At 45.9% G+C, this 17,503-nt stretch overlaps 2 protein-coding genes and 1 pseudogene across 9 annotated transcripts; 2 read left to right on the forward strand and 1 right to left on the reverse strand.

The window, feature by feature from the left end:
• Positions 1 to 3,551: 3,551 nt before the first annotated feature.
• On the reverse strand, positions 3,552 to 7,407 carry LOC133886238 (uncharacterized). 7 transcript variants are annotated; one of them, XM_062325983.1, is made up of 6 exons: positions 7,144 to 7,407; positions 6,921 to 7,050; positions 6,200 to 6,306; positions 4,450 to 5,310; positions 4,209 to 4,361; positions 3,552 to 4,121 (listed from the first exon to the last, which is right to left on the reverse strand). In XM_062325983.1, exons 2-6 carry the CDS (start codon positions 6,949 to 6,951, stop codon positions 3,741 to 3,743), a joined length of 1,533 nt encoding a protein of 510 aa, XP_062181967.1. In that variant the 5' UTR covers positions 6,952 to 7,050; positions 7,144 to 7,407; the 3' UTR covers positions 3,552 to 3,740. The 7 variants fall into 7 exon arrangements, with proteins under 7 accessions (XP_062181967.1, XP_062181962.1, XP_062181961.1 ...); XM_062325978.1 differs by having other exon boundaries at positions 6,981 to 7,055; XM_062325977.1 differs by having other exon boundaries at positions 6,921 to 7,055.
• A 737-nt stretch (positions 7,408 to 8,144) lies between these two features.
• Positions 8,145 to 10,389, forward strand: LOC133887230 (uncharacterized; annotated as a pseudogene).
• A 2,139-nt stretch (positions 10,390 to 12,528) lies between these two features.
• Positions 12,529 to 16,819, forward strand: LOC133886240 (F-box/LRR-repeat protein 3-like). Of its 2 annotated transcripts, XM_062325986.1 has the most exons (8): positions 12,554 to 13,441; positions 13,865 to 13,993; positions 14,226 to 14,330; positions 14,419 to 14,812; positions 14,888 to 15,017; positions 15,093 to 15,387; positions 15,470 to 15,721; positions 16,471 to 16,819. In XM_062325986.1, exons 1-8 carry the CDS (start codon positions 12,758 to 12,760, stop codon positions 16,528 to 16,530), a joined length of 2,049 nt encoding a protein of 682 aa, XP_062181970.1. In that variant the 5' UTR covers positions 12,554 to 12,757; the 3' UTR covers positions 16,531 to 16,819. The 2 variants fall into 2 exon arrangements, with proteins under 2 accessions (XP_062181971.1, XP_062181970.1); XM_062325987.1 differs by lacking the exon at positions 16,471 to 16,819 and having other exon boundaries at positions 12,529 to 13,441; positions 15,523 to 15,714.
• The last annotated feature ends 684 nt before the right edge of the window (positions 16,820 to 17,503 follow it).

Raw genomic sequence — 17,503 nt, forward strand, 5'->3', positions numbered from 1 at the left:
AGCAGAGAGATCTTTTGTGTGAGAGAAGTTGTATTAAAAGGGGATGAACTCTGTCTGAAGGACTCGAACAGAACGAATGGCTAAGAACCATGGTGATTGAGTGCAGCGCGTAGCTGTGGCTCCGAAATCCTATCCCTTCCACCTCGATTTCCTTTTAGTTCGGTAACAATTGGCATCAGAGCAGTCGGTCCTGGCGAATCATCCACACGGCACGCGAGCTCAAATCAAGATGAAGACTGACGAGCAACATGCGGAGCTCGTCGCTATGTTGAAGGAGATGAGAGCATCTATGGAGGAGTTGAAGGCGACCAAAGGAGAGTTCGAGCAGTGGAAGCCGCAAATGGAGAACAGCGTTGGAGATTTGCAAATGAGTGTGGCCGATCTGAGGAATCAAGTGGATCTGTTGTTGACCAAGCAAGATTCTATGGCGAGGTCGGGGGAGGAGGTGTCACTCGCGCCTTCACCGGTGTGGGAGACTACCGCACCAAAAGGAACGCCGGCCACCGCGCATCTGGGGGCATCCTCATCCGAGGCGGCGTTCGGGCACAACGGCCACCGCTCGGCACATCACCACCGGGGGTTTGGTTTTGGGGTGTTTAACACCTCGATACCACCTCCGGTCACAAGTACGATGCATCCCAACAGTTATGCATCAATTCCTTTTAAGATCGGAGACGCTCCATCGCTAGGCGCCATGAGCTTTAGTTCACAATTAGCAGCTGCCATGCCTCAGTTGAGTTTTCCCCAATTTGATGGCAATAACCCTAAGCTGTGGATCAAGCGGTGTGAAACCTTCTTTGAGCTGTATGAGATTCCCCCGCATCTTTGGGTCAAAGTATCCACTATGCACTTTGTAGGGACTACAGCTTTTTGGTTACAATCCACTGAATCCAATTTAAATCGGATAAGTTGGGCTGAATTTTATTTAGCTGTGAGTCATAGATTTGAGAGAGACAGAGTAACCAGCTTATTAGGCAGTTCTTTCATATTGCTCAAACTGGAAGTGTGGTTGAATATATAGAAAATTTGATGATATTGTTCACCAGTTGTTAGCTCATAACCCTACAATCAGTAGAGCTGTAATTACTAACAGGTTTATAGATGGGTTGAAAGGAGATATCAAAGCCATTGTGTTGATTCATAGACCTGTCGATTTCCTTTTAGTTCGGTAACACACCGCCGCCGGTGTCCTCCCCATACCCGCCCAATGGCCCTCCCTACGGTTACTGTGGGCTCCCTTGCCGAGCTCGAGGCGCTCTCCCACATGGCCGAGCCCCACATCGTCCAACTCGACGCCGTCTGCCTCCGCCACGCGGCGCAGTACCTCCGCGTCCTCGAAGCCAAGGAGCAGGCTGGTTGGGTTTGCTTCGGCCTCCCTCTCCTGCGCGAGGTGCAGCGATTCTCCTAGCTCCTCCTCACCGTCGCCGACGAGATCCTGCCCACGCTGATCGACGACGCCGCCAACCTCCAAGCCCTCCGCCGCCTTCGCAGCCGCGGCATGGGGATGTACCGCTCCGTCGGCGTTCCGCAGGACAGCTTCGTGACCTCGCTACGCCGTTCTCCAACTCCCTCTCCAGGGATGCGCGTATGGTGCTGTCTGGGAAGAAGACTCCGGAGTGGCTGGCTGGGAGGATCGGCAAGATCGCAGATCGCGTTGATGACTGTCTGAAGTCTACGTTCGTCTTCACCAACGACGGGGAGATCAAGGACGACGACGAGGAGGAGATCAATGACGAGTGAAGACGATGTCAAGTCCCACGATGTCAGTGAGTGGTCTTCATTCCAAGCAAGGAGTAGTGTTCGTTGGTGTAGTGTTAGTTGGTTTTTTGTGGTACATTCAGTTTTGGAGTCTTGGTTGCTTAGCAATTGCATAGATAACGAGTCCCTAGTAAATGTGAAGGTGTAAGGCAACTGTTTCTATAGGTTTGTGAGAAGTTTTTGCATATATGACGACACGAGTAGTAGTAAAGTCGAAGATGTAAGGCAACTGTTCCTATAGTTTTGGGAGATGTTTTTGCATATATGACGAGATGAGTAGTAGCAAAGCTGGAGATGTAAGGCAACTGTTCCTATAGGTTTGGGAGAGATTTTTGCATATATGACGAGATGAGTAGTAGTAAAGCTAGAGATGTAAGGCACTGTTCCTAGATTTTGATGTTATGAATACCAAACTTGTGAAATTTGCCTCTGATGTGTGTCGATGAAGTGGCTTTGTGAAGTGGCAATATAGTTCTATGCAACACTAAACTTGTGAAATTTGCCTCTGATGTGTGTCGATGAAGTGGCTTTGTGAAGTGGCAATATAGTTCCATGCAACTCTTGCATGGTTGAAATGGCAGTATAGTTCTATGCAACTCTAGTATGGCTATCCGCTGAATATAGTTCCATTATACATTAGTCCACTTAAGGTCACCTGTGAATCCTGGACACAGAAATATGTTCTCCGTATGATCACCCATGGTTATGTTGGTGCGTTCAGGCCTCCTGATCTTTTTTCTTCAGGCATTATGAATTTGGTTAGTCCAATATGTTTGCAAATAGGACTTTGTTTTATTTACTAGCTTAGGAAGAATATTTACTGTCTGAGCAGGCACTAATTTTCCTGTACTACATATCTTGATTTTCAGGCTTTCTATGATTTAGTTTTCCTGTGAGATACTATTCTAGGAGTATCTCTTATTCTCTGTCGATATGCGCACTCTGAACTGGCAATTTTGATAGAACAGCAGAAAATTGGATGTATAGTACAATCGGTTGGCTTAGATCTGCACATGGTTAGGTTCAGGATTCACAAATGCGACGAAAACTGGTCGAAATGTGCGGTTTTCGATCGATTCGGTCTGGTTTGCATTTAGAAAACGAGCGGTTTTCGATCAATTTCAAACTCAATTAGAAAATTTGATAAAATTCGTTTGAATTTGACCGAATTCTCCGGTTTTTGAAGAATGCGCTGGTTCCAATTTTCGGTCCCCGTTCGCTTCTGTTAACCCTCTTAGACTGATGAGTGCAGGTTCCTGTAAAAGTGATCAGTTGCAGTCCTGATATGCTGGATGTTTGCAATAAGTACGACTATATTGGCTGTTTTGGTGATGTGCTTTATTATATTATGCTTTTGTAATGTCTTACTCAACATATTTCTTTTGTACGTATTACCAATTTTCTTATGTCATCGAGGGTTATCTTGTGGAGGGTCAGCAGGCGCGGGTCTCACGTTTTTCAAGTATTAGTAAGAGATATGCATGCATCGTGTTCAGGGTTAACAAATTCGTTCGGCTACCGAAATGCAGTGGCCCGCAAATTCTTCGAAATTCATGAATATCGGTATGAATTAAGTAGAAACCAAACGAATTTTGTTAACTTTTCAAAAAAAATTGAATTTTGAATTTGAATTGGACCGAAATACGATTGCATTCTGAATGTGGCGTGAACTCATTGAAAACCGCGAACTTCGAACAGTTTTCGACGAATTTGTTAACCCTCATCGTGTTACTATTTATTTAATTTCGAAATTATTAATTTATTAATAAAAAATTGGAAGACACACTCGTACAGAGTTATTAATAGAAGGTACTATCAAATTATGAGTTCATAACTTGTGAGCAACCCATGTACCATTACAAAGCTAAACATTGAGCAATGCCATAAAGCGGGTGACAGCACCAGTGGAAGCAATACTACTACAACTAAACAATGGACACTTCCGATAATTAAACATTGAACAATTAAGATAAACATGACATCTAAAGTTCAACAGCATGGCAGCTGCAAGGCTCCAAAACATGTAGCTTTACTGTGGAGGGAACCTTAGGCTCGATGTAGGTTCTGATAGCCAAGACCGCTCTGTGAGCTTCCATGAGAATATCCCTAGCCATTGGGGAGCATTTGCCAGATTTGTTGTAAGGCGCACAACACCTGAGAATACTCTGAGGAGCCTCCAATGTCAAGCACTCAAGTGATGTTATACTCTCAACAATATGGCATGTTAGCTCAACCAAGCTCTTCGCAGAGCAGAATCCTGTGATCTTCACACTCTTAAGGTTGTGATGGTGCAGTTCTCGCATCTGCCTGAGATCAGCAGGATCTGCAAAAATCGAGACATGCTCCATGCGTCGCTGGAATACCTATGATGAAAAAGAAAAGAAAAAATAACTTTCAAGTGATGGTTCACCACAGCTACTAATACCATAGCAGTATGAACAGCGACTCACATCCAAGTCGAAAGTCTCCAGAGAAGGAGCAGCATCAAAAAAGGAAGCCAGAGACAAATAATCATAGGCCGGGGAAAAGGGTGATCCATTAAGAGCAATACTCAAGTGCCTTAGGTGGATGAATTTGCTATGCAGCATTGGTGTGTGGGCCCTCTGCATAAAGAGGTTAGATTAATTAAGCTCCAAGCTATGACTTGCTGTAGTATCATAAGATATACGTATCACTAGTCTACGGTTATACCTCCTTGCGTGAATATATGGTAAGAGCTTCGAGATTTGGCATGGTGGATGGAAGTTTAGCACGAGCATAAAAAACTGAACCGGAACAGCCCATGTTTAGGTTCTTCATTTGCAAAGTTTCTCCAAGTGATAGTTGTACCGTGTTGTCTCCTCCAAATAAAAAACTGGAGAGATTTGGAGCTTCATTGTCTATCAATTTCAGCTTGGCGCAACTATATACCATTAGGTAGCTGAGCCGTTGCAGTAGGCAAGGTACCTTCAGGCAAACTATCCAATCACAGCTCTTGAGTTCCAATCGCTCCAAAGCAAAAGAATGGGAAAGAAGGCACCCTAACTCGTCCCCCGTAATACGCACCTGACAAAGATGCAGTCTCGTCAGACTTCTTAAACAACCAAGTGTGACTGTAGGATGGAAGGAACAACAGCCAAGGTGAAGATACCGGATTGAGTCTCCACTCCCATTTGATAGAAGTGAGTATGGAAAATTGTACTTTGCCTTCAAATTGTACTTTGACTTCATCGGAATCAGTATAAGTGTGAGTTCTTCAATCCCTGGTGTAACAGCAGTCTGAAGCCAACTGTTGAGATAACAAGAGTCCTTTGCACTAAAATCTGAAGTAATCTGAATCTTAAGTTTCTTCACGCCAATCCCTGAGTGCCTTTTCATAATGTGGTCAACTTTGCTGTAGAAAACTCTACCTGATTCATCCTTTCCACATGCATTTTCATTCAAGCCCAATGTTTCATTACTGAAATTGAGGTTGGGATGGCATCTCCAGGAACGTAGAAAGGCACGAGACACACAGGCGGCTTGGGCAGCATCTCGCATTGGCACCAGGGAATGTATATGATGCCAGATGTCCTACATGCACAAGCATGGGAAAAGTTCAACATTAGAATTGTAAAGGCAAATGGTAGATTCAGATGAAAGCAAAAAAGAAAAAAAAAACCATAAGTAACATATGGAGTAACATTGTAACCCAGGCCCAGGTGCTATGTGCATGATTGCACAAAGAGTTCAGGGTGGCTACTTGAAAAAAGAACAATTTCTGAATTTCAGTGGCCTGATTAAAAACTATGAACTCTATACTTGACTTTTACTAGAAAAATATACTCTTACCCGAATCAGGCATGTAGTGCTCAACAATATTTGTTTCTTTGCATTTGCAGTTACAGTGTAAGATACGTGAGTATGTGACATAAGCCTTAGTGACTAAATTGATGAGATAATAGATTGAACAGACCAGATAAAAGAATGCCGTCCTACAATGATATGCAGCTCACAAATTACAATGGACTGCCTGTAATGGTCTAATGGAGATAACATGTCACGTTTGTTAGAAAACACTGATTTCTTTCAGATTGTACAATCTAAGGAAGTTGAGACGGTATGGAGATTAATGTCAAGTGCTTGCCATTGATGGTAACTTGAGAACCTCCCAATCTAAGAAACACCGGTTTTTATGCATTGGAGGCCTGAAGATGGTTGCAAGTTGCAACATTATTATGCTTAGAGCAAATACTATATGAACTTATGAAGACGATTTTGTAATGGAAAGTTAATTATGCAACAGTTGGAAAAAAAAAGCGAAGCTTTCAATGCAGTAGGATTGTAGGAGATTACAGTATTAACATATCAGTTCATAAACTTTATTCAGCTAGCATTTGTTCACTGATTTGTGCAATTCAAGTAGTCATCGTGATGCTTTACTTGTACTAAGCTTTTCCATTATCAATATTTTATGCCGTACCTCTGGAAGGCTTGGTCCTGAATATATATGTACTTCACCACCCTGAGAATCGTCATCTCGTTGGCAGGGTGAGCCCTTTCTTTTAGCCCGTGAAGCAATCAATCCATCTGCAGCACAACATGCATGGTTATGAACAACACAGACATTTGAGGAACAAAGCAGCAAACTCGAGCACACCAACGCACACAGAGTAGTCCATTTTTTCTGTCGTCCAACTTTTGTGCAACAACACTAAAAACTTGTAAAAGAAACCAACTTCTTTTCAGTTTAAGGGAAAAATCTTCAGTTCAGCATGCATATATATTTCTTTTGTTTGCAGAGCATAGCAGTCTCCCCCCAAGTCTCACCAATCTAGTTCAAGAGAAAAGGAACAAGACGGTGTAGGCCACCAGCCATTGCGATCGATATACTCTTGGATAACCACCTTTGACCTCCTACCTGACAAGGTTCATCTAGGATCTTACCTATACAGGTTAAACAAGGAATTGGCTTCCCTACTAACTTGAACACATTGGTAGCATTATTTGATCCCTGAGATGTTTTATTCCTCTGGAAATCCCCTTCCACCCAATAAAAAAATGTTTTTTTTTGTGTGTATTCACATCAAAACAATAAGGAGATGCGTGGGGAACCTTAGCCTACTCAATCAAACACGAAAGGGGTACAATCTTTGTATCCACCAAATTAGTCTGCAAGAAACTAAACAGCAATCGCAATATACAATATAACAGAAGTTTTTTTGTGCCCTCCATAGAGAAAGAAGCGCATCTGAAGCAGCAACCATGTCTTTCTTGTTCCCCTGTCCGCCCATCAGGGAGACAAGAGATAAGGCTGCAACAAGCCGCTGCCGCCTGGCCTTGGCATGCACAGAAATTACATGAAAAGAGATTAATAACTACCCTGTCCATCAGGGAGAGAGGGAGGAGGAGCAGGAGGCTTAATACTGGCTTGGGCTTGCCGGCGGCGGTGCTCCTGGTCCCGCTGACGCTGCACGGGAATGAGGCGCATCAGATCCAGCAGCCCGATGGTAGACTAGACTAGATGGGGACTGCGTCGATGCAATCTGCGTCGAGTCTCCTGTTCTTTTAATCTCCCTCTTCCTCTCTGCCTGCCGAATCCAACAAGGAAAGGAAGGCCAAGGCTCTTGCCTTTAATAGTGAGGAGGGCCGAGTAGGACTAGAACTTGTAGAAGAAGAATACCGCGTGACTGCGGGGAGCCCGGAAGCCGAGGCGCGCGGGCCTAACCGCCTCCTCAGAGTAAGTTAAGGGGTCTAACCGCCTCTTGAGAGGGCTGTTAGCCCTCTTGCCGTCTTCTGAGGGGTAGTTAGATCTTTTGTCCTCTGGGAGGGTAGTTAGCTGACCGTCTCAGAGGGTTGCAACCCTCTCAGTGGGACCCTCTCAGTGGGCTACAGCTCTCTCAGTGGGTTACAGACGTCTATTTTTTAATTTTTTCTATGAAAAATCTATTTATTTAAAGAAAATTGTTATGTGCATCTCTGAAGGGTCAATAAATCGGAGGAGATTCATCAAGCAATGTTAGGCTAAATAGCTGATGGAATCGAAATGGAAGAGGGGATAGGGGAGGGTCGTAGCATATCGGACCTGAGGAAGACAGTCTCGCTGACAAAAGGTGCCCCGACGGCTTGGCAGCAGAGGTGCATGTACTCTGCATATGGCACGGCGCGGGCTCCATCTGCGTGACGTGCGACATGTGTCCACGCACAAGCAGTTGAGGCAGCTGTCAGCCTCGGCTGTGCGCTGCCTCAACTGCTCGAAGCAGGCTACGTCGGCGGCGATGCGGTTCGTGCCATCATGAAGCTGGTGGAGGCCTGCGCGCCAGTGGAGCTGATGGAGGCCTGCGCTCTTCCAGCGAGGGCGCTGTGAATCCAAGCACTATACGAGCCTAGTGGTGAAGGGGGCGTGGAAGGTGTTGCACACTACGCAGATGGAGGCGGCGCTCGCGTGGCTGCGGGCCGATATCGCCGGCGCCGTGCCATACGCAGAGTACATGCACTCTACTGCGAAGCCGCCGGGCACCCGTCATCACGTGCTGTCGCTCTACGAGTCCAGATCTGTCATCGTGCTCAGCGAGACCGTCTTCCTCAGGTCCAATATGGTACGACCCTCCCCTATCCCCTCTTCCATTTCGATTCCATCAGCTATTTAGCCTAACATTGCTTGATGAATCTCCTCCGATTTATTGAGCCTTCAGAGATGCACACGCTAGTTTTCTTTTACTAGAATAGCTCTTTGTAGTTTACCTGGCCTGTTTGTACTTCAGTTCAACTCAGCCACCTATCGCTGCAGGTGCTCAACCACACCGACGGTGTCGACGTCGCCTCCAGCACGCGTGTGCACAACTGGTTCACGCGCCACAGCTCACCAACGCCACCGTGTCGCCATCTTCTACTGAGTCAGCGAAAAGGTATCGCGAGAGCTTCAGCAGCTATTGCAGAGCTTCTCGCACAAGACCAACATAAAGGTAATCGATGAATTACTGTGGTGCTGAAACAATTGCATGGTTTACCTTTGCACTGTACTCGCCCGATGGATTGCCCCTTTGGTTACAACATCGGTTAATACATAATCTACTACTTGCTGATGATTAGTATTATTACGTGGTTGATTTAAAAAAGATTTTTGCATACCTCAAACGATTAAAAAATGTATATGATGCTCTTTTTGAATGGATGGCAAATTGCAAATGCGTGCTCACCCACAGATCCGTCACCGACCCGGATTGCGCTGCGGCGTCGTGCTCCTAGACATCGCCGACCCCGACATGTGGTTCTGCAGGGTGAACGGCGGAAGGTGGGGGCAGCTACGACACCGGCGACTACGTGTTGCAACTATTGAATCTATCTATGGTAGACCCGAGAGACTTCTAGCTTATCAATTGAATCAAAAACGTAGGACTCGATCTATACTGAGAGACAGAGAGACAGAGAGGAGAGGTAGAGGGACGAACCTGACACCTCTGGGGCAGATAACCCAGATGCCTCCATCACGTTCGTTGATGGAGTCTGCGTACGGGCAACGACGGTCGGGAACGGTGTCGGTGTAGCCGTCGACGTGGTGGAGCAGGGCGGCGTGGCTGGTGGCTTCCCGTCACTGGCTGCGCCCCTCTTAGATCGGATTAGGGTTAGGGTTTTGGTGGGGTGTACGGCTCAGTCGAACCTCGTGAAGAGAGCCGCCAGCCCCTACCTCTTTATATAGCGCAGGGTGACAGGAGCCCTCCAGCCATAGTGGGCTGGGCGCCCCCGATCAGGGCGCTGATCAAGGGCCCAACTGGGCCGTTGGGTCCAGTTAGGGTTAGAGATCAATCTAACACTACGATCTCCCAGAGGAGTAGCGCAATTCTTCCACGCCCACCAAAAAAGTCAAAGGAAAGGTGCACTTCACATCCATAGAATCGAGACAAGAGAAGTTTGACATTCCTAACCTCAAGTTCCCTCAAGATATGTGCTCCGGCAAAATCTGGTTGGTGGAGTCCCAGGAGGAGCTCTTTGCTGCTTGCATCTTATTCTTGGAGTTTGATCCCGACAATATTGGCGCCATACATGTCTACAAGATGGACTTCTCTGAGAGCGATGATCAGAAACCGCTAGCCTGGCGCAGGGTGCACGACATCGGAGATAGGCCTTTTCTTTTGTCAGATACGGACACGGCCAAAAGATCCGATGATGGGTATTTCCCCTGCCCCCTGTGCGTCAGTGCTGTGCCAGGAATCGAGCTCCCTTATTTTCCGTCTTCCGTGCACTCTTTGAATTTTCAAACTAGTTGCAATGTTGCATACATTAGTATCGTAACGGGCTAAATGGGCACTATCTATTGGTAACTCTTGGAATCTTGATAAAACTTACTAAGCCACATCAGATGGGCATTAGGGATCTGTATTTATTGTATTTCGATGGCGTTAATGTGTTGAGATTGTGTCTCAGTTTCACGTGTGAGGGAACAAAATGCCATCTGCTGGAGTGAAGTATTCTTTTCAAAGCAGGCTAATTAGAATTCAAGAGCAGTGCTCGTATTCATCATGCACCAATGTTTTTCACCTAACAATGGCAAGAAAAATGAACAATTAAGAACAAATAAGGGGGAAAGGAAAAAAAATCTCAGTTCCAGACTCTTACGCATAGCTATTTGAATGGTTTGTTACATTGTCGCTGTGTACATTCAGGTCCCTGTGAAAATTACCCCGTAAGCTAGGCTTCGTAGGGTCCCATAAGTTGGCCTTCTTATGGCCTTTTTGGCAGGAGTCAAGGCCTAAAGTACCACAAACGCTTACTCTCTCTCCCTTACAGATTGTTATTCGAATGGCTTTCTCTGAAAAGATTAATCCTGCGTTGCGTCAAAAAGTTTGAAGCTTTTACCCTCTGATTAGAAATTGTTGTTCGTTTCGTCTCCTTCCTCAGTTACTGCTGAGTCAACGGGAGACATCTGTTCATCAGTTGTTGATGTCTGTTCTTTCACTCTATTCTTCAATTGCTTTCTGAAGTTGATACCAGTATCCTTTGTTCATATTATTTTGTAGGAAAGCCGGAACCTGCTGCTGAGGTCCAGATATGCGGGACTGGAATAAGACCAAAGCGTTTTTTGGTCTTATCAAGGTGTGTATCCTGAATAGGGGTTGTTTTAGTATCTGATGCAGACTTGTAATGAGTGCAAATGTTTCTTCATTCTTAGTACCAATTATTACTCCCATGTTCGTAATTTCATTTTCACTCAACCACCTACTGTTTTCTGATTGACTACTTTTGTTACAGTAATGGAATCGTTTCTGAAGTCATCCGTAATTTAGGCTGACAAATTTCTGATCTTGACTGCACCGCCTATCTAACTTGCATAGTTGAGTTGCACTATTGTTTTGCTTGCGCGGGGTTTGTCCTCCTGCAGTTGTAACGCCCCTACATTCGCTACTGCTAGCAGGTGTTGTCAGTTGTGTTAAAGGGTTGATTCAGGAAAGCCATGCAATGCATCATTAGATTCTACTTTGAGCAATTAGTTACTAGCTATTCCATAAGAGAAGCTTTGGTCCTACAAACCAGAAGTGTTCGTTTTGAGATATGATGCATGGAAAACCAAACCCTGTGGTAGACTGACCTTTTGGTGGATGTAATCACTTGTTGACCGCAACATAACACTCATGGATGTGCTCTGCAGTCTGGATTCACGGGCACTAGTAGTACTGGAAAGAAAGCTTTTGTTAGCTAATTGATATTTTGTTTGCATCTTGTCCACAATGGATCGGATCGGAGGATGACTTTGACCGGTGGACACTGAAATCGCAAAACAAATGCGGCCTCCACGAGATTAGATTGTAGCACAATAGCTAGGGGGCCTGGAGCCTGAAATCAGGGGCGGATCAGGGGAGTTTCTAATTCTCTGGGATTTGTTTGTTTGTTTGTTAGTTTTGGTTGCCAGGAATCTGTTTTCACACAGTATGTTTGTTTGTTTGTTTTGTCTGGGATGTCAATGTCCTTGTGAGGTACTATCTCATGATCATGATCATTCCGTGATGACTTTTCATTTGGAGTGCTTATCAGGGTGAGGTGACTACTGATGAAGCACAATAGTTTTTTTTAACGCCTCTCTTGGGGCGGGTGGCTACTTTCGTCGCTTCCTTTCTTTTCTTTTCAAGTCAGGGCACAATATTATTCGAGTGAGTACCTATGCTTTTCTTCATCAGAGTGGAACCAGGTAGGTACGTCTTTAATCGACAAGTACCTAGCATTCTTTTGCTCCTCGTCACTCTTCCAACATTTGAAAGCCACTCAATTGCCAAGAAAATTCTTTATCTCCATGACAATATTTTTTGTCCATTGCAGAGCAAAATATTCGAATCCTAGCATCCCATATTTTGATACAATTTCACACGAGTTTTTCTCTCTCTCTCTTTTTTTTTTTACTAGGGCAAGCATATTTTTTGTGTACAGCTAAATGGTCTTTGGCAGAGTAGGGCTCAGCTGGAAAGGTAGGAATAATAGCTAAATGACAGTATTCTTTATTTGATGAACTGGTCAGAGTTTTATTTGCTGTTGCTGGCGAGGTAATTATTGTGGCTAATGGTATCCGTACCTTGTAAATTACGGACCACCCACGGAACGGAACGGGCTGCTGCGTGTCGCTGTCCCGGAACGGAACGGAGCCGTCCCCAGGGAGCACGCGGCCAGTCAACAACTAACGAGCCACAGGTGCGTCCTGGACCCACATGTCTGTGTCAGGATTAGCTTTGACATTTCGTACCCGACTGTACGTACGGTGCAGTCCTTTCCTCCCCCGCATCGTCCCCTCCCCACTTGCCTCTCCACTCTTTTTTTATTTCCCCTTCTGCCCCCGCCTGGTACTCCTCCGTACCGTACCGTCCCTCCGTACACTAGTGAGTAATTCCCGTTATGCCCCCTCTAACCGCCGATCTCAGATGGGAGGGTAGGGGCAAACATGGAAAACTGTCGCCGCTCCTGAAAGGTAATCTCGTCAACTCAGTTTCACCTCTCGCCGCTTCTCCTCCTCCTCCATTTCTTCCCTCCAACCACCTCAAGAAGCAGCCAAGAATCCATGGCCATGGCAACCCTGCTTGCCCACCACCAGCCCAAGCGCCGCAGCATCTCCCCCGCCCCCGCGCCGCCGCGACCACTCCACTCGCTCGCCGACGAGCTCCTCTTCCTCGTCCTCGACCGGGTCGCCGCGGCCGACCCGCGCGCCCTCAAGTCCTTCGCCCTCGCCTCCCGCGCCTGCCACGCCGCCGAGTCCCGCCACCGCCGCCTCCTCCGCCCGCTCCGCGCCGGCCTCCTCCCCGCCGCGCTCGCACGTTACCCCTCCGCCTCCCGCCTCGACCTCTCCCTCTGCCCGCGCGTCCCCGACGCCACCCTCGCTGCCGTCTCCGCCTCCGCCGCGCCATCCCTCCGCGCCATCGACCTCTCCCGCTCCAGGGGCTTCGGCGCCGCCGGCCTCGCCGCGCTCGCCGCCGCCTGCCCAGACCTCGCCGACTTAGACCTGGCCAATGGGGTCCATCTTGGGGACGCCGCGGCAGCGGAGGTGGCTCGGATGCGCCGGCTCCAGAGGCTGTCGTTGTCGCGGTGCAAGGCGGTCACCGACATGGGGCTCGGGTGCGTCGCCGTCGGATGCCCGGACCTAAGGGACCTCTCGCTCAAGTGGTGCCTTGGGGTCACGGATTTAGGGATTCAGCTCCTCGCCCTCAAGTGCAAGAAGCTCAGGACCCTGAATCTCTCCTACACCATGGTGAGTGCGGTTTCTTGATTTTTTTTAGTTCAGTTCAGTTCTTTGACCAAGCCGAAGGAAAACTCTATTTTTTTTTCTCTTCCTGTCCACGCGTTTCATGATTTCAAAGATTCAAGGCGTGAGGTTTCCCCCCTTAATTCATCAGTGCGAAAGAAAACATTTTTTCCTTTGCTACATGTACTGGCTTCAGTTAGTGCTTAGGGAATTGGACCACTGCAGTGTATCCTGTTCTTGATCTGCAGACGCTCTTATCCATACACAGCAAATCATCTTTGCATCAAAGAAAGGATCACAAGCAGTAGTAGCCAACTCCACCTTGTCTTCTTGTCTCAACATTTTGTGGCCATAGATTTAGTTTTGTGAGTACCAAACGCACTTATCAATTATCATGTTGGACTGATAGAAACGTATCTTGCGTTGCAGATCACAAAAGACTGCTTTCCAGCCATCATGAAACTACCCGATCTTGAAGTGTTGGAACTGATGGGGTGTGTTGGAATTGATGATGATGCCCTTTGTAGTCTTGAGAAAGATCGCAACAAATCACTACAGGTAATCATCTAAGTAGGCCATTTTGATCCACCTGTTAGCAACATGTCACCTTCAATTGAAACTTATAAGATCTTTGTTGAAAAATTCTGCTTGAGCACACATTGTTAGGTTCTGAACTCTATACGATTGTCTGAATTAGTCATGCTGTACTATTACATGTGTTGGCCTTCACATAAAGAGCACCACTTAACTCTGCTTACTGAGATTGCAAGTAATGGTTGTACCCTTGCAGGTGCTTGATATATCAAATTGTCAGAATGTCACTGAAGTGGGAGTTTCATCCTTAGTGAAATCAACACCGAATCTATTGGAACTGAATCTTTCACATTGCTGTCCTGTAAGTAGCTAATCATCTAGTTGTATTATTGTATCACCTGGGCATAACTTGAGCTCCTCCAGATTATTTTGCATCCTTCTTTTGGCAGGTTACTCCTTCTCTGGTGAGCGGCTTCCAAAGGATTGCTAAATTGCGGACCCTGAAGCTGGAAGGCTGCAAATTCATGGCTGATGGACTAAAAGCCATTGGAAGGTCTTGTGTTTCTATTATGGAGTTAAGTCTGAGCAGGAGCTCTGGAGTGACAGACACAGAACTTTCTTTTGTTGTGTCAAGACTAAAGAATCTGCTGAAGCTGGACATTACTTGTTGCCGCAATATCACTGATGTTTCACTAGCTGCCATCACTAGTTCATGCACTTCCCTCATCTCTCTGAGAATGGAGTCCTGTGGCCATGTTTCTAGTAAAGGACTCCAACTGATTGGAAAGCGCTGTTGTCATTTGGAAGAGTTGGACCTTACTGACAGTGATTTGGATGATGAAGGTTTTTACTGAACTGGATATATAAATATTCTTTGGTAAATGGACATAAAGTTGACTATGGATATTTTCTGTGCAGGGTTGAAAGCTCTCACTGGATGCAGCAAACTTTCAAGCCTAAAAGTTGGCATATGCTTGAGGATAAGTGATGAAGGACTTACCTACATTGGAAATTCCTGCCCAGAACTCCGGGATATTGATCTGTACAGGTTATTATTAGACATGCCTTGTGCTTTTCTATTCTATTTGTTTGTCCTAGGACTAACTTATAGTTTCTGTTTCAGGTCTGGAGGAATTAGTGATGATGGGGTTACTCAAATTGCTCAAGGCTGTCTAATGCTAGAGTCTATCAATCTGTCCTACTGTACAAGAATAACAGACCGTTCACTGATGTCACTCTCAAAATGTGCACAGCTGCATACGCTGGAGATTCGTGGCTGCCCCAGGGTTTCATCCTCTGGAATCTCAGAAATAGCAATGGGATGCAGGCTACTTTCCAAGCTTGATATCAAGAAATGCTTTGAGATCAATGATGCTGGGATGCTTTACCTTTCCCAGTTCTCTCATAGCCTCCGTCAGGTATGAGCTCTTTCTGTTGTAACTGAAATCTAGTAACAACATGTTTTACAATTGTGCCGATAACATCTATGTCTCATCGCAGATAAACTTGTCATATTGTTCGGTCACCGATATTGGACTTCTTTCCCTTTGTAGCATATGCGGCTTGCAGAACATGACCATTGTACATTTAGTGGGTATTACACCTAATGGCTTGATAGCTGCTCTTCTGATCTGTGGTGGTTTGACAAAAGTGAAGCTTCATGCAGCATTCAAATCCATGATGCCTCCCCATATGCTAAAAAATGTTGAGGCGCGTGGTTGTGTCTTCCAGTGGATCAATAAACCATATAAGGTATTCTACATTTTTTTAAGCTTGCCTGGTTGCCTCTACATTAGGTTTAATCATTGTGTCCATCAACGCTTTTGTAATTGGATTTCCTGCTTTGCTACATTGGAATTGTTGGAATATATACCCAGGCCCAGCCGGCCCTACACACACCAGGCCCAGCCGGCCCTGACTTCCCAGCCGCCGGCCACCCTCTCTAGGGTTTTGCACATATGGTAGTACAGCTGTACAGATTAGAGAGATTGATCTATTTCCTAGAATAGATAGATTAATTCATTTCTTGTTTTAACACAGTGTGTACACCTATATAAGCCTATGGGCTACATGAGAATAAACTAAGCTGAGTATTCTCCCCAAAGCTCATACTCTTTCATGGCATTAGACTAATCGATCCAGTGTTGCCTTCCCCCCTCCTCTCCTGTGCCAGGTCGGCAGCCCCAGCACCACCGAAGATCTCATTGGCTCTACATTAGGACTGTCTATTAACTTCAGAAAAGTTCTGGTGCTATTAAACCATTTGTGTGCTGTCGTATTTAACTGTCAAGAAGGCTTGTTCCCCCTTTATATTGTGTCTTCGCTTGAAAACACCAAACTCATGCTTTGATTAGAGAAAGCGTTGAAACTTGAAAAATAAATGCCTAAGGACATAGCACAGTCTTTCCTCTTATAAACTTTACTGTTCAATGAAGTTGTGTTTACTAAAGTTACAAATCTGTGAACATCAAGTGTCTAATAACAGGCACGGTCTTTTGCAGGTTGAGCTAGAACCGTGTGATGTATGGAAGCAACAGTCACAAGATGTGATTGTACGATGAAAAGGCTTGAAGTGTAGGTATTGTGGCAACCAGGGCATGCATCGTGCCGATCAGTGGTTGTTGACTGGGATTCTGAAGCCTAAAGAATGAACTCAAAATTGACGTGGTACTGTGCCGATGCTCTTGATCCAATCCTTTAGTTGTACACTAGATCCAATCCTTTTGTTTTTTCAAGTGAGCCAGGGAATTCATTTTGTCGAAGAAAACGAGGAAATCCTTTCATGTCTTGTATAGCAGCATATAGATGAACGAAAGAGATGCAATATATTGGAGCTCAGCTTTTGTGTGATGTGCCTAGCAGTGCTTATTCCTTGTCCATGGTGCATCATTTCTTTATCCTAGAATGAGCTGGTTTGCATCTGTTTGGCCTCCAGAATGATTATAGCAAGACGGAATGCCATTACAATTACAGGACACTTGCCAACCACGGCTGCGGAGTAGTAAATGCATGCATGGGCATTGCATGTGCACCCAACTATCCTTCTTCCGCCGCTCTCACCGCAAGGAAACAACGGTGGATGCAGAAGAGCCAGATAGATGGGAGACTTATCTATCTTTTTCCCTCTTCCTCCTCCCCCTCTTCCCTTTCTTCCTTCTCTCTCTTCTTCTCACTTGTCTATGGTAATAATTTCTTCCTCTCCCTCATCGATGGATAGTTCATGTGAAAAGTGTAGATATTCCTATCTTTAAATTATAAACAATAAACAAACATGTACAAATCGTCGACGAAATCCGACAAGCAGCTTGTCATCATTTGACAGTTCTAGTCTCTTCCCTCTAACGCTGAGCTAAGAATGGGGGATAAGACAAAGACCTTACTTCTACACACTTCCTAAATTTCCTCGCCCGTGTGGAGGAGGCAGGTGTCGAGGCGGGGCGGTGGGTCCTGCCGCTAGCTGTGGGTGACAGAGACGATCGGTTGGTGGGGCTAGGGCGAGGACGAACGGAAATGAGAGGGTAGTGAGGGAGGGAT

Source organism: Phragmites australis, chromosome 12 (assembly GCF_958298935.1).
Source record: "Phragmites australis chromosome 12, lpPhrAust1.1, whole genome shotgun sequence".
NCBI classification, from domain to species: domain Eukaryota; kingdom Viridiplantae; phylum Streptophyta; class Magnoliopsida; order Poales; family Poaceae; genus Phragmites; species Phragmites australis.